The 23,107-nt window shown below is 35.6% G+C and overlaps 1 protein-coding gene across 5 annotated transcripts in view; it reads left to right on the top strand.

Moving 5' to 3' along the window:
• NOVA1 (NOVA alternative splicing regulator 1) overlaps positions 1 to 23,107 on the top strand; it is a 169,801-nt gene that overhangs the window by 118,272 nt on the left and 28,422 nt on the right. For all 5 annotated transcript variants that reach the window (XM_068991282.1, XM_068991283.1, XM_068991281.1 and 2 more), the window contains exon 3: positions 17,286 to 17,452. In XM_068991282.1, the coding sequence (XP_068847383.1) occupies positions 17,286 to 17,452 (167 nt within the window). The remainder of the gene's footprint in view (positions 1 to 17,285; positions 17,453 to 23,107) is intronic.

The raw sequence follows: 23,107 nt of genomic DNA, 5'->3' as shown, positions 1-23,107 counted from the left end.
AATCCATGTATCTGAAGGTACTTTCAAATCATATTTATAAGATGCTTACTCCTTGGAAGAAAAGTTATGACCAACCTAGATAGCATATTTAAGAGCAGAGACATTACTTTGCCGACTAATGTCCGTCTAGTCAAGACTATGGTTTTTCCTGTGGTCATGTATGGATGTGAGAGTTGGACTGTGAAGGAGGCTGAGCGCTGAAGAATTGATGCTTTTGAACTGTAGTGCTGGAGAAGACTCTTGAGAGTCCCTTGGACTACAAGGAGATCCAACCAGTCCATTCTGAAGGAGATCAGCCCTGGGATTTCTTTGGAAGGAATGATGCTAAAGCTGAAACTCCAGTACTTTGGCCACCTCATGCAAAGAGTTGACTCATTGGAAAAGACTCTGATGCTGGGAGGGATTGAGGGCAGGAGAAGAAGGGTATGACAGAGGATGAGATGGCTGGATGGCATCACGGACTTGATGGACATGAGTCTGAGTGAACTCTGGGAGTTGGTGATGGACAGGGAGGCCTGGTGTGCTGCATTTCATGGGGTCGCAAAGAGTCAGACACGACTGAGCGACTTTCAACTGATGATAAGACTTTAATATCTTGAATATATAAATAAATTCTAAAACTCAAGAACAAAAAGACAACCAAAAGGAATAATGAAAAAGACTATGATAGACATTTCCCCAAAGAAAATATACAAATGTCCAATAATCAATGAAAAGATAACCAACATCATTAGTCTTCAGAGAACAGCAAATCAAAACTACAATAACATAACACTCACAGTCATTAGAATGACTGTTAATAATAACTAGTATTATTGAAGAAGTAGAGAAATTAAAACTCTCATAAATTGATGGTGGGAATGCAAAATGGTACAATAGCTCCACTGTGGAAAACAGTTGAGCTGCTCCTCAAAAAACTACCTATAGAATTCCCATATGACCCAACAGCTCTGTTCCTATCAGTTCAGTTCAGTCGCTCAGTTGTGTCTGACTCTTGGTGACCCATGAACCGCAGCATGCCAGGCCTCCCTGTCCATCACCAACTCCCAGGGTCCACCCAAACCCATGTCCATTGGGTCGGTGATGCCATCCAGCCATTTCATCCTCTTTTGTCCCCTTCACCTCCTGCCCTCAAACTTTCCCAGCACCAGGGTCTATTCCAGTGAGTCAGCTCTTGGCATCAGGTGGCCAAAGTAGCGGAGTTTCAGCTTCACCATCAGTCCTTCCAGTGAACACCCAGGACTGATCTCCTTTAGGATGGACTGCTTGGATCTCCTTGCAGCCCATGGGACTCTCAAGAGACTTCTCCAACACCACAGTTCAAAAGCATCAATTCTTTGGTGCTCAGCTTACTTTATAGTCCAACTCTCACATCCATACATGACCACTGGAAAAACCATAGCCTTGACTAGATGGACCTTAATTGGCAAAGTAATGTCTCTGCTTTTTAATATGTTCTCTAGGTTGGTCATAACTTTCCTTTCAAGGAGTAAGCATCTTTTAATTTCATGGCTGCAATCACCATATCCAGTGATTTTGGAGCCCAGAAAAATAAAGTCAGCCACTGTTTCCACTGTTTCCCCATCTGTTTGCCATGAAGTGATGGGACCAGATGCCATGATCTTAGTTTTTTGAATGTTGATCTTTGCCAAGATCTTGGATCTTGGCTTTTGTACTCTGCTCTTTCACTTTCATCAAGAGGCTCTTTAGTTCTTCCTCACTTTCTACCGTAAGGGTGGTGTCGTCTGCATTTCTGTGGTTATTGATATTTTTCCCTGCAATCTTGATTCCAGCTTTTGCTTCCTCTAGCCCAGCGTTCCTCATGATATACTCTGCATATAAGTTAAATAAGCAGGGTGACAATATACAGTCTTGATGTACTCCTTTCCCTATTTGGAACGAGTTTGTTGTTCCATGTCCAGTTCTAACTGATGCTTCCTGACCTGCATACAGGTTTCTCAAGAGGCAAGTTAGGTGGTCTAGCATTCCCATCTCTTTCAGAATTTTCCACAGTTGATTGTGATCCACACAGTCAAAGGCTTTGGCAGTGTCAATAAAGCAGAAAGAGATCTTTTTCTGGAACTCTCTTGCTTTTTCAATGATCCAGCGGATGTTGGCAATTTGATCTCTGGTTCCTCTGCCTTTTCTAAAACCAGCTTGAACATCTGGAAGTTCACAGTTCACGTATTACTGAAGCCTGGCTTGGAGAATTTTGAGCATTACTTTACTATGGTGTGAGATGAGTGCAACTGTGCAGTAGTTTGAGCATTCTTTGGCATTGCCTTTCTTTAGCATTGGAATGAAAACTGACCTTTTCCAGTCCTGTGGCCACTGCTGAGTTTTCCAAATTTGCTGGCATATTGAGTACAGCACTTTCACAGCATCATCTTTTAGAATTTGACATAGCCTAACTGGAATTCTATCACCTCCACTAGCTTTGTTCCTAGTGATGCTTCCTAAGGCCCACTTGACTTCACATTCCAAGATCTCTGGCTCTAGCTGAGTGTGAGTGATCACACCATCATGATTATCTGGGTCTTGAAGATCTTTTCTGTATAGTTCTTTTGTGTATTCATGCCACCTCTTAATATCTTTACTTGTGTTACATCCATACCATTTCTGTCCTTTATCGAGCCCATCTTTGCATGAAATGTTCCCTTGGTATTTCTAATTTTCTTGAAGAGATCTCTAGTCTTTCCCATTCTGTTGTTTTCCTCTATGTCTTTGCATTGGTCTCTGAGGAAGGCTTTCTTATCTTTCCTTGCTATTCTTTGGAATTCTGCATTCAGATGCTTATATCTTTCCTTTTCTCCTTTGCTTTTCGCTTCTCTTCTTTTTACTCTATTCCTATATATATGCTCAAAAGAACTGAAAAGATGGACCTAAGGAGATACTTGTATGCTAATGTTCTTTGTGGCATTATTCATATTAACCAAAAGTCAGAAACAACACAAGTGTCCATAAATAGATAAATAGATTAAACCAAATGTTTTATGTATACTCAGTGGGAATATTTAGCGACAGAAAAGAATGAAGTTCTGGTGTATGTTTCAACATGGATGAAGGAAATACTATGCTAAATGAAATAAGCCAGATACTAAAAGGACAAACATTGTATGAGTCACCTTATATGAGGGCTTCCCATATGGCACTAGTAGTAAAGAACCCACCTTCCAGTGCTGGAGACAAAAGAGATGCAGGTTTAATCCCTGGGTCAGAAAGATGCCCTGGAGAAAGACACAGCAACCCACTCCAGTGTTCTAGCCTGGAGATTCCCATGGACAGAAGAACTTGGGGGGCTCTGGTCCATAGGGTCACAAAGAGACACAACTGAAGCAACTTAGCATGCACCTTTTATGGCATATCTAGAATAGATAAATTCATAGAAACAGATTAGAGGTTACTGGGGGATGTAAAGAAGACATGGTGATTTAGTCCTTAAGGGTTACAGACTCTGATTGGAGTGATAAAATAATTTTGGAAATAGATAATTATAACATTGCACAACTTTGTGAATATAATTAATGCTACTGAATTGTGTGATTAAAAATGATTTAAATGGCAAATTTTATGTTATGTATAATTTACAATTTTAAAATATTTTGTCATTTTGTATTACCTCAGCATATATGAAACTGCCATAATTAATTTTATGGTGTATTCCTTCCCCAGAAACTTCATGGGTCACGATGCTTTGTGCTTCCTCTATGTTTGTTTGATATGATGCATGTGATCCATAGTATGACAATTGTTATCATTCATTGACTTGAATAATTCATTCTGTCTTAAAATCTATGCTGATGTGGGCTTTGCTTTCATATTGGATTTATGGGTTCATGGTAAAGATGGAGCCTTTACCTAAATTCTATTTAGAAAAAGAAAAAATACAGAGTAAAGTCACTGTTTAAAGTTGGCTAATGCGTTCATCTATATTGGCTCTGAAGGTGATCACTTATATGGTAATGATGGCTTATGGTGAATGGTGTTAGATTCGTGATCTCTGAAGAAGCTTTAACTTTGGGACCAGGGACCCAGCTTGATCACTCAAGAGTTTTTGTGTAGCAGAGTTTTATAAAATAAGAAAGGGGACAGAGAAAGCCTCTGACATAGACATCAGAAGGGGATTGGAGAATTCCCCCTCCTTGCTAGTTTCAGCAAGCTGTTTTATGTCTGTTAGAAAGCTATTAATCAAATAAAAGACACACCTCAAGGCTGAAGGAGTTTAACCAGGCCCCTCTCCCACAATATGTAATTTTAAGATATGATGGCAGGAGGTGTGTCATCTCCCAGCCTTAAAACAATTGATATGAATACTGGTTTGTTGAGCTATTATCAGCCCAAGGTTTGAGAAAAAGAAAAAAGTTAGTCTTAGGTGGAATTGTTTTGAAGAAGGGCAAATTCCAAAGCAAATACATAGTTTCATTAACATAGCTTAAGAAAAACATTTCCATAAGAAAAACACATTGGTTAGCTCAGGGTTTGAGGAAAGTTTAAATTCGGAAGGAACCAGGTGTAGTCATGGCAACACAGAATTTTAAGAGATGCTTGCAGCCTATTTCCTCCTTTGGAGACCCCTGGCCTTCCTGCCTTCTTACCCTCTCAGCAGTAGGGCTATCAAGTTCATCTTTTTGTTCGCAACTTTTTGACAGTAGCACTCTTCAGATTTGGTTACTATGCTACTACTTGTCCAGAGGTACATTTTGCTCCTGAGTTTTAAGTGACTTTGATTAGCTATACATGCCACCACTGGTCATACTTTTTGAGTCTTTGAGCTTGATTTGATATCACATGTTTTCTGAAAGCCGTGTCCCTACCTTCCAAGCGTGATTCATGAAATTCTGCAAGTGAATACCTATTAGTCCATAAGGAATAGCTAGAAAAATTCCAAGTGCCATTTTTCTTACTGCAGAAATTTAAGAGTACTAATTAGTGTCAAAAATGTTGACACTGATAGAGAATGGAGGAAAAATCAGGAAGGCTGTTATATATATATTTATAAAAATGTAGTTACATTTTATGGAAGTTTTATATTCCTATAATCCATGATGGAAGTTAAAGGGTACAAATATTGACCAAACTAGATTGCTATAATTCTTTTCCTTCGTCTGGAATATTCTTCTGCTACCCCATTTTGTCTAAATTTCTATTTGTATTTTTATGTATGTGGAAGGTTGGTTATGTTTCTCAACCATAGAGAAGTTGCCCTCTGTAGAGGGTATCCCACGTGTTCCAGCAGTACACTCGCCCCTCATCACTCAAGGGCAAGGGGCCAACTGGTCCCAGGGTAGATTCTGATCTGCATTTGTGGACTTGGTTCCACAAGCTGCTGGATTGAAGTTTTCTTGCTTCTTGTGTCTGTCCCCTGGTGGGTGAGGCTGGTCTAGAGCCTTGTGCAGGCTTCCTGATAGGAGGAACCAGTGTCTGCCCTTAGGGGGGTGGAGATGGGTCTTGACTCTCTGGTGAGCAGGGCCGTATCAAGGGATGTGCCTCTATGTGACTGGGTTCAAGAAGTCTTTAGGCAGCCTGTCTGCTGATGGGTAGCGCTATGTTTCCTTCCTGTTGGTTGGTTGGCCTGAGGCATCCCAGCACTGGAGCCTACAGGCTGTTAGATGGAGTCAGGTCTTGGTGCCAAAATGGTGGCTTCTGGGAGAGCTCATGCCGATGAATACTCCCCAGTACGTAGCTCTGCCACCAGTGTCCTTTTCCCCACAGTGATCCACAGCCACCCCCCACCTCCTCAGGAGACCCTCCTCAAGACCAACCACCAGGTAGGTCTGGCCCAGGCTCCAATGAAATTACTGCTTTTGCCCTGGTTTCCAGTGTGCATAACAGAAAAGCTGTGACAAACCTAGACAGCATATTAAAAAGCAGAGACATTACTTTGCCAGCAAAGATCCATATAACCAAAGCTATGATTTTTCCAGTATTCAAGTATGGATGTGAGAGTTGGATCATAAAGAAGGCTGAGCACTGAAGAATTGATGCTTTTGAACTGTGGTGTTGAAGAAGACTCTTGAGACTGCAAAGAGATCAGACTAGTCATTCTTAAAGGAAATCTGTCCTGAATATTCCCTGGAAGGACTGATGCTGAAGATGAAGTTCCAATACTTGGCTACCTGATGCGAAGAGCTGACTGATTGGAAAAAACCCTGATGCTAGGAAAGATTGAAGGCAGGAGAAGATGGGGATGACAGTGGGTGAGATGGTTGAATGGCATCACCAACTCAATGAACATGAATTTGAGCAAGCTCTGGGAGTTGGTGAAGGACAGGGAGGCCTGGCATGCTGCAGTCCATGGGGTCACAAAGAGTCGGACAGGACTGAGCAACTGAGCAACAACCAGAATGCATGAGACCTTGTGTGTGCCCTCCCAAGAGTGGAGTCTATTTTCCCTAGTCCTGTGGAGCTCCTGCACTCGAACCCCACTGGCCTTCAAACCCAAATGCTCTGCGAACAATGACTCCTGCTGCCAGAAACCCCAACTGGGAAGCCTGACATAGGGCTCAGAACCTCGGTCATGTGGGAGAGTTATGCCATATAATTATTCTCCAGCTTGTGGGTTGCTTCCTGGGAGATATTGGATTTAATCAGATTATCAGTGCGCCCCCCCCCCACCATCTTGTTGAGTTTCTTCTTTATGTCTTTGAATGTAGAATATCTTTTTTGATATGTTCCAGGTTTTTTTTGTTGATGATTATTCAGCAGTTAGTTGTAATTTTGGTGTGCTCTTGAGAGGAGTTGAACTCAGTCCTTCTATTCTGCCATCTTGTACCGTCCCAGGATTGCTACATATCGAAAAGCAGCCTATGTGAAAACTGAAAGTGTTGGTTGCTCAGTCATATCCAACTCTTTGTGACGCCATGGACTGTATAGCCTGCCAGGCTCCTCTGTCCATGGAACTCTCCTGGCAGGAATACTGGAGTGAGTAGCCATTCCCTTCTCCAGGGAATCTTCCCGACCCAGGAATGAAACCCACGTCTCCTACATTGCTTGCATATTCCTTACTGTCTGAGCCACCAGGGAGCCCACACGTAGCCTGAACCTGTGCTAAAGATGAATGACTAGCTAGTCATCATCATAATCATCCTATTGGTAGGATCTTTTGCACGACCTCAGAAGTTAAAAACTGAAGATAAATTACAATTGTTATTTAGAATTTTTGGATACGTCTGCTTTCAAACCTCACAGTTCTTCAGAACTTCAGGTCTCCTAAACTCCTGATGTTACTTTGTGGGAGTGGCTAAATGGAAATGAGTATGCAATTTGCATGCATGGGACAGAGATTGAGTGAGTGAGAAGCTGGACGTCTGCTCTGTCATTCATTCTCACATCTTCATTTCTTTGAAGAATATAAGTACTTTTAGATTTTTGTGAAAAGTATATTCTCATCCTTTGGCTTAATTGAGTATATTTTAATGTTAGAGCGTGCTCTGTAAACAGAAACTTGAGCTTCACTATATTGATTTGGGAATAAAGCATGTTATAATGGCCCCCTACAAATTTTACAATTTAGAAATAGAGACATGATTGTGTGGAGAGTTAATCACCAGAAGAAGAGAAGCAATTTTTACTTTGCATCATGAGATATGTCAATTCCTATGATTTCCTTTACTAAAGAAGCCCCTTCTTGAAATAGTATATTTTTCCCTTAGTAATTGTAGGGTAGGAGAAAGCTTTTTCAAATGTGCAAAAACTGTACAATGGTATAAAAACTGCAATTACAAATTGAACTTACTTTTTATGGCAGTTTTCCTAAATGCTTTTGTTGATCTGAAAATTTATTCTAAAAAATTTGCTAATAGCCACACAATTACTAACCACTTCTCCTATGGTTGTCTGTTCTCAGTAAGAAGAGTCAATCTTTTCTTTCATTTTATGCCAGATTTGAAATAAACCTGTGAAGTGATATTAATAATATGACTCAGTGCATTTTAAAAAGATTATCAAGCCTGGGTAGAAATTAGTTTTCCATCATCAGGCTGAAATATATGTGACTTACTTCAAAGAATGTGATTTGATAGCTGGCCTAACATTACATTTTCAGAAGGTATGTGTTGTAATGGAAAAAATACAATATTTGACAAAATCTTACTTCTTTCTGCATTTGTTAGTTTTGTTTCCTTGGTCTAACTGCTTTCACTTCTTTACCTGTAAGTTGAAGAAAATATGTGTCTTGGTAATTGTGAGTATTAAATGAGCTGTTATACAGCTGCATAATATATGATCATATTAATAAAATATTAAATGTCTTATAAATTATATAGTCTTATATACTGTGATCCTCTTTTAAAAAAATTTAGAGTTTGTTCTAACCTGAAATTTGTAATGCCTGTTATTGCTACTGCTTGATATTCTATACTACTTTACTTTTAATAGTTAAACTAAAGAAAAGCTAAGGGGCTAATGTTTATGCTTTTTTTAAAGCCACAAAGATATTCACATAATTAGATTACCATGACTAGATCAAGAATAAACAATTACTGTAAATTTCTTTATTCACTAAAAATGATAACTCTTTGTTTTAAAGATAAAATGCCCACTTGCAGTTTTAATTAGGCTCTGGGAGTTGGTGATAGACAGGGAAGCCTGGAATGCTGCAGTCCATGGGGTCGCAGAGAGAAGAACATGACTGAGTGACTGAACTGAACTGCAATTTTAAACATTAAGAAAGCATTAAAGAAATATTATGCCTATTGATACTGACCCCTCAGATTCAGAAATAAAGCAGAAAAAAGCCAGAATAGATTTCACAGAGGTCAGCTATCCCCTATGGTTGTCACTAGGAATCTATCTGTTGCTAGTTGTTTCGGCAACTTTGCTTAGCTCATCCAAACATTGAGGACTAAATGCAACAAAGTACAAATAAAGAGAGGAGTGTGCTAGAATCAGATGTGGGGATAAGGGGTAGTAAATAAAAGAACATGAAAATTAAAGGAACAAATACCAGTCACAGAGCACCACTTGCATAAGGATAAAGAGACATACTTAACAAAAGAAATCTCAAGTTTGACATTTATTTCTGTTCAGAATTATATAGTTTTTCCCAAGTATTACAGAAATGTTAAATGTATTTGAAAATGTATATCTAATTGGGAGATATTTCTAGAAATGGTAGAAGCTAAACATTATGTTGAAAGAAAGAAACCCTATCCATTCAGAATATTAGCTACCCAGATTTGGCAATTTTTCAGTGCTATAAGTAGCTGTTTTCATACTCCAAAAATTATGTACCATGTTTTGTTTTACACCTCAGTTTTTGCCTATTGCGATGTTAATTGGCACTTTCGTTGTTTCAGTTCTTTTTGAGGCCAACAACATTGTTTACAGGTTGTCATAGAATTATTAATACTCTACTAAATTTTGAGTATTAATTTTTCATTTTAAGATGTTTCACTGGAATTCATTCAAATTTCTTACTTTAGATTGGCACTAATATTTCCTGAAGAGTTATGTATTTGCATTCTTATCACAAAATACTGAGTAATATTTTCAGTAAGAGTATAAACTGATGCATTTTCTTACATCCAAATAAAATGTTTGCTAATTTTCATTATAGCTGATGATTGGAAATATGTGGATCGTATTGTTATTCAGTTCAGTTCAGTTCAGTTACTCAGTCGTGTCCAACTCTTTGCAACCCCATGAATCGCAGCACACCAGGCCTCCCTGTCCATCACCAACTCCTGGAGTTCACTCAGACTCACATCCATTGAGTCAGTGATGCCATCCAGCCATCTCATCCTCTGTCGTCCTCTTCTCCTTCTGCCCCCAATCCCTCCCAGCATCAGAGTCTTTTCCAATGAGTCACCTCTTCACATGAGCTGGCCAAAGTACTAGAGTTTCAGCTTTAGGCATCATTCCTTCCAAAGAAATCCCAGGATTGATCTCCTTCAGAATGGACTGGTTGGATCTCCTTGCAGTCCAAGGGACTCTCAAGAGTCTTCTCCAACACCACAGTTCAAAAGCATCAATTCTTCGGCACTCAGCCTTCTTCACAGTCCAACTCTCACATCCATACATGACCACAGGAAAAACCATAGCCTTGACTAGACGTACATTAGTTGGCAAAGTAATGTCTCTACTTTTGAATATGCTATCTAGGTTGGTCATAACTTTTCTTCCAAGGAGTAAGCATATTGTTATTATATGCCCATTATTCCAAACCAGAGTCACTTTTGTTGAAATAGGTCTCAGGTATCTAAAATATTTTAGACTGTCTTTTATACAACAGAAAAAAAGTGTTCCTTTTTTCCGCTGACTTTATTCTTTTAGGTAGATTACATTTTTAGTTTATCTACTTTCTATTCTGGAAAGGAAAAAAAACTATTAAAGTATTCATTGTTTCTCCTATTACCTTTCTGAGAACTTTTTAAAAATCAACTATTCTTTTTATTGACATTGTAATTTATAACTTATTAGTAGTTCTTAAAATCATTTCCCAAAATATATCTAATTTTTACATATATTGACTTGTTTTATAAACCCAAAGACACTTATTGGCTTCTTAGACATTTTATAAAGCAAAAGGTCGATAGACAAAAAGGTCTTAAAATCAATCATATGTTTTTAATACATAGCTAAGGAAATTAGACTCAGGGAGTTATTCATTTATTCAAAAAATAATTCTTTTTGAGTATCCACAGGGTGCCAGACATGCTTCCATACACTAAGGATACAGCCGTGAGCCTGACAAGCTCTCTTTTATACTTTATTTTTGTCTTTGTGTATCTTGGTATTCTTCCCAATTTTTTTCTGTGGTACTAATTTTATTTCATATTCTCTATATTATTTGTTTTCTGTATAGTGTCTGTCTGCGTGAACTAGAGAAGAACTCCATGAAAGCAGGTTTATCTGTTTGTCATTGCTTTACTGAGTATAGTACTTAACATTTAGTGGAGAATCAATAGATTTTTGCCAGATGAATGAATGAACTGAATTAAATGAAGACCATATGGTATCCTGAAAACCAAATGGAGTGTATTAAGAAGAGAGTGGTCAGTGGTGTCACATGCCGCTGATGGGCCAATTGTAAAGGCATGAAGATTAGATTTACTGAGGTAAGGCTGTAATGAATGGTTTTAAGTGGAGTGGTAGGACAAAAGCCATACTGGAGTAACTCAGAGTCAAGAAAAAAGGAATGGGTGGTGAAAAAGTGTAAATACATGTATTTAAGTCATTCAAGGATTTTTGAGAGATAAAGAAATTGAGCTGCATGTAACTAGAAGAAGGCTAGGGAGGGCTTTAAAATGTTTTATTATAAAATTTCAGATATACTTAGAAGAATGAACCTCCTTATAACCTACATATTTGTCATTAATATCAAGATTTTGGCATATGTATTTTGTATGAGTAACGTTTTTTGCTGTTACAAAAATATGGGGATGATTCAACAGAGAGATGATATGGGGTGGGAGGGGGGTTCAGGATTGGGAACTCATGTATACCTGTGGCTGATTCATGTCAATGTATGGCAAAACCAGTACAGTATTGTAAAGCAAAATAAAGTAAAAATAAAAATTTTTTAAGTTAAAAAATATTTTGAAGCAAATCTCAATCATTTTAGCTACATATACTTCAGTATGCACCTGAAAAGAAAGAGAAAACACCCTGATGCCATAATCACACCTGTTAAAATTAACAGTAATTCTTTGATACTATTTAATATTGTTTTTATGAGAGTGCCACAATTTTTAAAGTAAAAGTTGTTTGAATTTAGATCCAGTCGAATTCTAATTCATATTTGATTATTGTGTCTTTTAAGATTCTTTATGTCTAGAGAACTTTCTTTCCTATATTGAAGAAACTAATTATTCTGAAGACTAGCTTACAATGTTGATTTGTGTATTTGCTTTTTTATGGTGTCATTTGTTTCTCTGTTTTCAGAATTATCTTTTAATATTTATTTGGCTGTGTCAGATCTTTGTTGGATTATGTGGAAATCTTTCATTGTGGCCCACGGATTCTCTAGTTGTGAGATGTGGGCTCAGTAGTTGCAGCACGCAATTTTAGTTGCTCAATAGCATGTAGAATCCTAGTTCCTTGAACAGGGATCAAACCCACATGCCCTGCAGTGCAAGATGGATTCTCAACCACTGGACCACCAGGGAAGTCCCTCAGTATTATTTGTAAACTGTTATGTCGGGCTAAATGTTTGATTCGATTTAGGTTCAGCTATTTGGGGATACATCCTCTATAGTTGGTGCCCTCTGCTTCATATTGCATCATGTCAGTGCTTGATTTTCACACTCTTAGTTATGCTAATGTTGACCAGTGAAGTCAGTTGGTGACTCCAGATGTTTCCATTTAGAATTTCCCATTAACCTTTCATTTTATGGTTTTATGATCTTTGCCTGAATCGGCATTTCATTCGCTTTACAAAAGGCTAATTTTCTCTTTCTGTCATAAAGGAGGGATCTTTAAAAATGGAAGAAAGTATAACATGTTTTTCTGCTGATAGGCAAGGTCTGATGGAAAAAATGATAGTAGGAGAAACAGTGAACTTGGGAGTTAAGAGAGATCAGATCCACTGCACAGATGATAGATTGCCTTAGGTAGGAGCAGGAACAGTTTAAGTGACTTGTCCAAGGTGATAGTAGCACAAAGTGAGTATATTTTGTTAAATGTATATCACAATTTTGCTATGGCAACTTATAATTGTACCTAATTTTAGAAACATGTCTATTCAGTTTATGATATGGCATGTGAAGTAGAAACGAAAAGTCTTTCTGATTTCACTGCCTATGTTTGTCCCTTCTTGTAAGAGTTTATCTAATGTCTCCCTTAAAAGAAAAATGTTAAAATAATGGTGTCTTATACACCTGCATCTTTACATTATAATAAATATAAGGAAATACTTTTATATAATTTTTTCAGATTTTGTTACTAGTCTATTGCAAAGAGAAGTAAATGCTACTGTTAAATAAAATAGTAAATAACTCATAGTTCACTTTAGACACTAATGGAGCATAAAAGCCTGTAAAATGACTGAAAAAACCAGCAACTTTTATTAGTTATAGGCTCATTTTTGTTATACAGTTTGGTCATATACCTGACAGTCTTCCTTCTTTGTGACTTTCTCCTAAAAAATTATAGTTTTGTGTTATCTAAGTGAAAAGGCCATTAGAGTTCACTGGAAGAATATGAGAGCATCTCTTCTGAGGATTATAGCAGTTCCCATTGGGGAAATTGCAATTTCCTTTTCTCTTTCCCTTTTTTTTGGTAGTAGTTCTAATGGTAGTGATATCATTTAATCTTGAAAGAATATTTATGGCAACTTTGGACCTATAAACTATTGCCAAATTGTCTCATGCATGCTATGTGAAATTCAGTTTTAGACAATCATATTTCTTTATGGCTCAGTGATTTCCATTTACTACTTGTTAGACTGTACAGTCTGAAGAATATCGGGGTTACTGCGTTGTCTGACACAGTATATGTTCTATTAAATTAGAACTTTAAAAACAACATGGATCATATAGTTCCTTTAGTTACTTAGTACCATGTTTTATTTTTTAAAAATCTCTGTTGAGGCTTAACTGATTTCCTTTTCTGTCTTAGCATCCCCAGAAGAGCACTCTTTAGTTGTCTCCAAAAGCAGGAATGTAATCCGATCTGTGTTTTGTATTGTCTGCTGACTTAGATGAGGACACTTCACAGGAGCTGCATTGATCAGTTCTCATCCTTTCTAGTCATTTATTGGACAATTAATACAACTTTGTAAAGACTCCCTAGAGTATCCCTAATAAACTACATCCTTTTACCCAAGAATAGATACAGAGATACATCAAGATATTCAAAGATGAGAAAAGCTGATTAGGAGAAACAGGAAATATTAAGCCTTCAAACTCACAATCTCAGTGTGTTTCAGACTGTCTCCCTCCTCACAACTAAAAGATAACTGCTTTCTGTTGAAATATATTATACAAATTAGGAAATGCAGCTTTTCATAAACTTGCATCTTTGTGGTTTAAAACAGGATAACTTGATTCAGGTGTGGTGGTGGTGGTGCAGTCATTAAGTCATGTCTGACTCTTTTGACCCCGAGGACTATAGCCCACCAGGCTCCTCTGTCCATGGGATTATCCAGGCAGGAATACCAGGAATCAAACGCGGGTCTCTTGCATTGTGAGGCAAGCCCCAATTTAGGTGTATACATATAATATTATTTTTTTATTCCTGCTCCTAATTCTTGTGATCTAAGTCTTTTTTCCTAAAGGTAAGAGTGATAATCTTTTACTGTTCTTAAAAAAAATTTTTAATGCTAGGGAAATGGTTTATATGGCAATCAATCCTTAAAGCAATATAAACTCCTTGCAATTTTTTTAATGCGTAATTTCACATTTTTTTCCTTCAAAATGTACTTTAAAATGTTTTATAGAATGGCTTAGAATTTTGAAACTGTGGTATGAAACAGATATGTGTTAAGTACTTGGGAGGTCATATTAGCTCAAAAACAAATATTTTCTAAATTTTAGAAGATTATTTTTACTTGTTGATAACTGTTTAGTAAAAGAATACTGATGTCTGAGAAGTAAGTTTATGTGTTTGCTCTGTTGAGCTGCTGAGCAGAAGATTACAGTTTAAGAACAGGCTGCTGCAGTGAGGCTCAAAATAGTCTGAAAAACTAATCACTTACTCTTATTGTCTTTAGGTATACCTGTAGAGTATAAAATAGTCTATAGGATCTGTGCATTAGACCCAACCAATTTCATTTTAGTCTTGTCTCACATCACTCACATTTTATTCACTAGATATGAAGCAAATAAAACTAATGGTATCTTCTATCAATTACTCATCAATTTCAAGTAAAAAATAGTTTAAAATTTTGTTTTTAATTATGATATGCTATCTTATTAAAATTGCATAATCAGTAAAAGCAGGAATGATTATTTGTCCAATAAATATCTGTTATTTACCTATCATGTGAAAGGGATGCCTCTAGACTCTGGGAAAGCTACCGCACAATGCAAAACAGACTAATTAACTGTTCTCTGAGAGCTTGCATTCTAATAGAAACAAAAAAAATAAATAGAAAATGTCAGATAGTGTTATTGCTGTGATTAAAAGAACAGGGTACATGAATAAAAGGTGGTAAAAATTCAGAAAATTACCTACTTCGTAAGCTTTCCAAGACTCCTTCTCTCCACTAATTTTTGTGTTCAGTTCAGTTCAGTTCAGTCACTCAGTCATGTCCGACTCTTTGCGACCCCATGAATCGCAGCACACCAGGCCTCCGTGTCCATCACCAGCTCCCGGAGTTCACTCAGACTCACGTCCATCGAGTCCGTGATGCCATCCAGCCATCTCATCCTCTGTCGTCCCCTTCTCCTCCTGCCCCCAATCCCTCCCAGCATCAGAGTCTTTTCTAATGAGTCAACTCTTCGCATGAGGTGGCCAGAGTACTGGAGTTTCAGCTTTAGCATCATTCCTTCCAAAGAACTCCCAGGGCTGATCTCCTTCAGAATGGACTGGCTGGATCTCCTTGCAGTCCAAGGGACTCTCAAGAGTCTTCTCCAACACCACAGTTCAAAAGCATCAATTCTTTGGCACTCAGCCTTCTTCACAGTCCAACTCTCACATCCATATATGACCACTGGAAAAACCATAGCCTTGACTAGACGGACCTTAGTCGGCAAAGTAACGTCTCTGCTTTTGAATATACTATCTAGGTTGGTCATAACTTTTCTTCCAAGGAGTAAACGTCTTTTAATTTCATGGCTGCAATCACCATCTGCAGTGATTTTGGAGCCTAAACAAATAAAGCCTGACACTGTTTCCACTGTTTCCCCATCTATTTCCCATGGAGTGAGGGGACCAGATGCCATGATCTTCGTTTTCTGAAAGAGATGGAAATACCAGACCACCTAACCTGCCTCTTGAGAAATCTGTATGCAGGTCAGGAAGCAACAGTTAGAACTGGACATGGAACAACAGACTTGTTTCAAATAGGAAAAGGAGTATCTCAAGGCTGTATATTGTCACCCTGCTTATTTAACTTATATGCAGAGTACATCATGAGAAACGCTGGACTGGAAGAAACAAGCTGGAATCAAGATTGCCGGGAGAAATACCAGTAACCTCAGATATGCAGATGGCACCACCCTTATGGCAGAAAGTGAAGAGGAGCCAAAAAGCCTCTTGATGAAAGTGAAAGAGGAGAGTGAAAATGTTGGCTTAAAGCTCAACATTCAGAAAATGAAGATCATGGCATCCGGTCCCATCACTTCATGGGAAATAGATGGGGAAACAGTGGAAACAGTGTCAGACTTTATTTGTTTGGGCTCCAAAATCACTGCAGATGGTGACTGCAGCCATGAAATTAAAAGACACTTTCTCCTGGGAAGAAAAGTTATGACCAACCTAGATAGCATTTTCAAAAGCAGAGACATTACTTTGCTGACTAAGGTCTGTCTAGTCAAGGCTATGGTTTTTCCTGTGGTCATGTATGGATGTGAGAGTTGGACTGTGAAGAAGGCTGAGCGCTGAAGAATTGATGCTTTTGAACTGTGGTGTTGAAGACTCTTGAGAGTCCCTTGGACTACAAGGAGATCCAACCAGTCCATTCTGAAGATCAGCCCTGAGAGTTCTTTGGAAGGAATGATGCTAAAGCTGAAGCTCTAGTACTTTGGCCACCTCATGTGAAGAGTTGACTCATTGGAAAAGACTCTGATGCTGGGAGGGATTGGGGGCAGGAGGAGAAGGGTATGACAGAGGATGAGATGGCTGAATGACATCACAGACTCGATGGTCTGAGTGAACTCCGGGAGATGGTGATGGACAGGGAGGCCTGGCATGCTGCGATTCATGGGGTCGCAAAGAGTAGGACATGACTGAGCGACTGAACTGAACTGAACTGAGCTTTAGGCCAACTTTTCACTCTCCACTTTCACTTTCATCAAGAGGCTTTTTAGTTCCTCTTCACTTTCTGCCATAAGGGTGGTATCATCTGCATATCTGAGGTGATTAATATTTCTCCCGGCAATCTTGATTCCAGCTTGTGTTTCTTCCAGTCCAGCATTTCTCATGATGTACTCTGCATATAAGTTAAATACTGGTTTCTAACCCTACGTTCTTGTATAAATGCTCAGAAAGTATTTGTTATGTCAGTGAATGATGTATACAAAACTTCTCATGGTTTCTGGCTCTGCTGGCCCTTTTTGAGATTTAGAGTTCTACATTGTACATGATTTTGTTGGCATTAGTATATCATCCTTTTTTATAGTTTTTATGAAAAGCGTACAAAGTAAGAGAGGAAGTTTTCTGAAACTTAAATCTTTTGTCCACAGGTACTACTGAGCGAGTGTGCTTGATCCAGGGAACAGTTGAAGCACTGAATGCAGTTCATGGATTCATTGCAGAAAAAATTCGAGAAATGCCCCAAAATGTGGCCAAGACAGAACCAGTCAGCATTCTACAACCCCAGACCACCGTTAACCCAGATCGCATCAAACAAGTGAGTGTTTAGTTGGGAAATCAAAGACAGATATCCACAGTATAGTATGAATTCCTTATAAAAGAAGCCTTAAAGGTTTAGCATATAAAGTTTTTCCCTAAGAAAACTTAAAACGTAACAGTTGTCACTTATTTACTTAGACTGTCAGAGCCTCTTCTTTAGATTGATCAGTTTATTTATTGATTGAATTACTCATTTCTTAGTATTACACTGAGGAACAGTTATGGCTCATTTCTTTTATAGTGCCCTTTTAAAAATTATAGATACAAATTTGATTAATTTATTAGAATTTAACCTATTTAAAATTCTATCACTTTTAAAATGAAGTATAAAAATTGAGACTACATTCTCAAAATTCCTAATGCCCTATTCTCAATATTTTTAGTCTCTAGTATAGTTATGCATATAAACTCCTGTTTTGTCAATTTAATTGTCATGTTCAGTATTTTTTATCAACAAATATGTATAAGTAAATTTTTGTACCTAGCAAACAGTTCTTTGTTACAAATCAGCTATTATGTTCTGTATAACTTGTACAGTATTTATATATATGTCATAAAGAGCCAATGTTTATTTTTAATGTGTGGGATTTTCTGTAACAAAACTTTTACTTGATAAAAAACAATGTTAGTTTTTAAGATTGAATAATGACAGACACTATGTAGGGAAAAAAATGACATTCTTTAATGTAAAAATAAGGCAGATTCTTCCCCTTAAGCTCTTTTAAATCTTCAAAATTATTTGATACTTTATGTTAATTATGATTGTTTCTTCATTTGCCTTTTTATAGTTAGCTTTTTAATTTGTGATCATATTGATAGATTTTATGCCTTCAAAAGAACTGTATTATTCATTCATTCACAGAATATTTAATTTACAGAATATTTATGTTCATTGTAATAAATTTGAAATGTAGCTCAAAAACTTATTAATTTCATGTTTCTGAGTTGAAAAAATATAATAGCCAGTGTTAGGAATTTATTATAATTTTGCCAATATATTGATAAATATAAGGATGTCTAATCAAATACAAATAGAGAAATTAATCATTATATATTTTCAAATTATAGGCCAAGTTTCAGTTTTCCTTTAATACTATTTAAAAAATCCTTCCATGTTTAGATCATGAGTAGGTAGCTTTTACACCATATAAGATCATTCATTTTATGCTCTTTGTCAGTATCAAAATGTTTCAATTTGTAACCTTTCATAACTTATCAAGGAAGTGTCTTTTAATTTACACATGGCAGAAGGTAAATATTTTAAACTTCTAAACATAAGTAGATATTTTTTATTCTTCACAAACATTTATAGTTTTGAAATTTTTATCTATGCTAGGTAAATGCAAAGAATAATTTAAAATGTGATGCTTTGAAAGCAGTACCATGACTTAATCTAAATTTATCTAAATTCTAGAAGTATGAGTTTAAAGACCTCTGGATTAAGATCACCTGGGGCTAAGAATTTACAGAATTGGCACTAAAGTGTAGGGTCTATTGATTTTCAACTTAATCCAGCCTATTAATTCTCACATTTCTTTTGTAGTTTCTGTAAGTTTAAACACTTAAGGAAGGCAGTGAATATATTGATTTTTTTTTTAAAGGTAAAACATGAAATATACTTTGAGTACTGTATGACTGGCAGTTATTCAGCACAATGATATGAATGAATTTTTATTTTTTATAATAATACCATCAAATAATGGTCTATGAGTCATTGCTAAAACTAACTTTCTCTATGGCAAATGAAATTTATAGGTTGTCATCTGTCCAGTGTCAGTACAGATTTATGAAAGCCAGAATTTTAAAATATTTGGTTCATTTCTATTTTTACTTGCCTTGTTCAGATAATGTTATTTAAATTCAAAATAAGTGGTTAAAAAATAATGGTGATTAATTTAAGTTTGCATATTTACATTTATTTCTAAGCCTTATAAGATATTCATGAAATTGACCTTACTATTGATTAATATTTCACGTAATCAATAGTGATGTGAAAGTATTATTTTAAAAGATTCATTAAAAGAGTACTCTAAATTTAGTAGAGTGATATATTTAATACTTAAATGGTTTCTTAAAACTGTAAAATTTGAAAAATTTACTCAAAAAATCTAGATGAGAGATTGAGCATATTTCCACGATATTGTAGATCAACAGTTATTTATGCTCTAAATTTGAGATTCTCTCACTTTCTAGGTAGGTATCCTATTTTACAATGTGAAACTTTTTGTTGGATCATTGTCTAAATAACTAACCAAAAGAAGTGGAAATGACTTAGCAACTGAACCACAACAAATAAATTTAAATTACCATGATTTCATTTCTGGAGAAATTATGCTGGTAATCCAGTATAAAATAATTATATCTAAAAGAAATTATTTTATAATGGAATAGATAAAAGTATATTGTATATAATTCTATATTTTTTAGCTTTTAATACATAGAATAATAATAATATTTCTTTTAAAGTGATAGTCATTACCGTAACTAACATTTACATTCCCTTTGGACTTCAACTCTGAAGTTAATTTTTAATGTAACTTCTTTAAACATTTTTAAAACACTTTCTTCTAGTTAAGATTATGTGAAGAATACAATTAGAATTTTAAAAATTGCTGGAGCTGGAAAATGTAGTTCCTCATAGAAATGAACTAATATTGGATATGAAATTATATATTCCTAATATTTGTTACAACATATTTATTGTTTTTTATGGTTGATAATGTAAGATTTTGTTTACTAAAGAAGTATAATTTATATGTAACTTGGACTTAAAATAGGAAGTCAGTTCTAAACTAATAAATCTTGCTTTAAAAGTTATAATTTTGTCATGCATATAGTAGAAAAGCTTTTGTATACATATATATGTATAATATATATATTTTAGAAAACTTATGAATTTTTGCCTAACTAAAAAATTTATGGCATTTTGATTCTACTTGTTTGACTTCATATGAATAGAATGCTGGATTTCTAATTTTTAAAAAAATAGATATGTAACAAACAACAAAGGTTTACTGTATAGCACAGGCAACTATAGTCAATATCATATAATAACTTATAATGGAAAATAATTTCAAGAATAATATATGTGTTTTCTGTTATAAAAAATAAGAAATCTACTTTTTGAAATTAAAAAAGTTATAGTTTTATACAATATATTGTTATGACTTTTATAAAATATTCTGAATTATATGATACAGATACAGTTGGTTACTAAATAAATTGCATGAACCAGAATATTCTCTCCAAATGAAACTTTATTAACTGAATGAATTCTCAGCCAAATATAAGTTTTTAGGAAAGTAATACATAATTATCTCACAAGTCTTTCATACAGAAGAAACTTGAAATCTAGCATTATAGCCTTACATCCAACTTTAGATATTAGATGTGAACTATTTAGTTCTTCATTCTCAGATGTGCTTTATTTGTTTGTTTGTTTTAAATCAAATATTTATTTGCTGATAGGAAGGGAATATTTTATATATTCAAAATAATGATAATATTTATTGAATAATCAAAGTATATGATTTCTGTTCTATAGCTTTAAAATCAGATTGTCATGAAGTACATAATACTGTCATGCTCATTTCTTAAGTCAGTATACGGAGAAACAGATACACAGGAGGAACCAATAAGCCAGAATTAAACATACTAATTGCGACATAGAACATTCTTATTTCTTATTTTCAAGATGTGCAAATAGCAGAGACATTCAGTGATCCTCAGGTAATTTAGACTTTCCCTAGAACCTCATTCCTAAGTGCATATTAGCCCAGGTTTTTGATGTCCATGTTCTCATTTCCAGCTTTTTTTTTTTTAATTTTGTACTTGTAACCTTTTTTTTTTCTCATAGTATTATTGAAAAATTTCCTCTTGTCATAAGTCCCTCAAATCCTTCTCTTAAGTATGGTTATTATACCTCATGAGTCAATATAATGCACCCCAAAACATGGTAGAAATGATAGATTAGTAAGATAGTTGGCATTTGTTAACTTCCTTTGTCTATTACAGACTTTCAGTGGGTTTTGGGGTTTTTTTTTTGGCTCAATGTATTTTTAAGAAAAACTACATTAAGAAAGAAATAGTTATAGGCATCTATATAATTATTTTGTATTTAAAAATTAAATTAAGATACTAAAAATCTCATTTAGCACAAAGAATTTTATTTTCATCATAAAAAATTGGCAAGATTAGCTCATAATTTGTTCATTATTCATTCATTCAATTATAAATTTATTAAATACATTCTTAGTGAATTGCAGAATATATTGCAACCCTTGCACTCTCAAGCTAGTTTATGAGTGATCATAAATGCCCAATATAACTAATAAAGATATAAAACTGCATTTATATACCAAAACTACAATATAAACAGTGTACCATAAAAGTTTGGCAGAGTGTGAAAGAAATGTAGGCTAGAGTGACATTTGGTTTTGTGAAAGAGGTAAAAACTTGACCTGGACTCTGTAGAGGAATTGCCTGATTAGAGGAGAAAAAAAGAGAAAAGCTTATTTTAGGCAGATGGAGCAATATGGATTTGAGAAGAAAGATACCATAATTGTTGAATAGTAAAGAGATTATCTTGACAGAAGTGGGACATTTGTGTTGTAGTTTAGAGGAAATTAATGTTAGATAAAGTTGTGTGGAACCAAATAATGGCAACTCATGGATGTCTGGCCAAAGGGTATCCTACAGACTACAGATTTTCTAATACTTTCCCTTTTAATTTCTCTGGAAGGTTATGAAAAAAAGAAAAAGGGGTACTTCTCCACTTTGTTTTCTTCTGTGCTACTCCACACAGATTCTTAGAGTGCTTGTAGGAATAGCTATTGGTAGGAGAGGAAGATAATTATGATAATTACTGAGTGATCTACTATGCAGATCTTAGATTTGAAGGTTTATAAAATAATATTTTTTAAAGCTTCTCTTACATCGTACAAATCCAGGAGACATTAATCTTTGTCAGGAAAAAAGGATGTCTTATGGTCAAGAATGAAGAATCAGTAATAACCATAATAGTGATGTATATGGTGCTTACTCTGTTTCTGTGCTAGCCATTGTGCTATGCACTTAACATTTATTAAAATATTCCATTCATCCGCACAAAATTCCTCTGAAGCATGTATAGAGTCCACGTTATAGAAGCTGATGTTTACAGAAATTTACTTACCCAAGGAAATGTAACTGTTAATTGATCTTAATACTGATCTGTATGGCCTCTAAGTTTGTATAATGCTGATAAAACAAAATCCAATGGATTTCTCTCTTTTAGGACTTTTCAGACTCCTGAATAAACATATGCAGGAAAAGGACCTTGTTCAAAATAGAAAGTCTTGTATCAGGGTGAAGAGACTAGGCAATATTTTAAGAACAAGATGATGAGCACTTAATCTCCTCTGGTAGTGAAAGTTGAGACAAATGCTTGAAGTTAAAATATATTTCAAAGTGACATCTGTAAGAGTTTGGTACTGATTTGATTCTAGTTCTAAAATGATGAGGAAAGAATAAAAAATGAGCATATGTGGTTTTGAGCCTAACAAAATGTTAAGTTCCAGGAAGCAACTAATGAATTTTAGTCAGGCATCTGAGACAATATTTTTGTATGATCGTTTTAGGCAGGTTGAATAAGTTGTACGTAATATTTTTTTTC

Source organism: Capricornis sumatraensis, chromosome 19 (genome assembly GCF_032405125.1).
Source record: "Capricornis sumatraensis isolate serow.1 chromosome 19, serow.2, whole genome shotgun sequence".
Classification (NCBI taxonomy): Eukaryota; Metazoa; Chordata; class Mammalia; order Artiodactyla; family Bovidae; genus Capricornis; species Capricornis sumatraensis.
The sequence above is the reverse complement of the archived record's forward strand: the minus strand, read 5'-3'. Positions and strand labels throughout refer to the sequence as shown.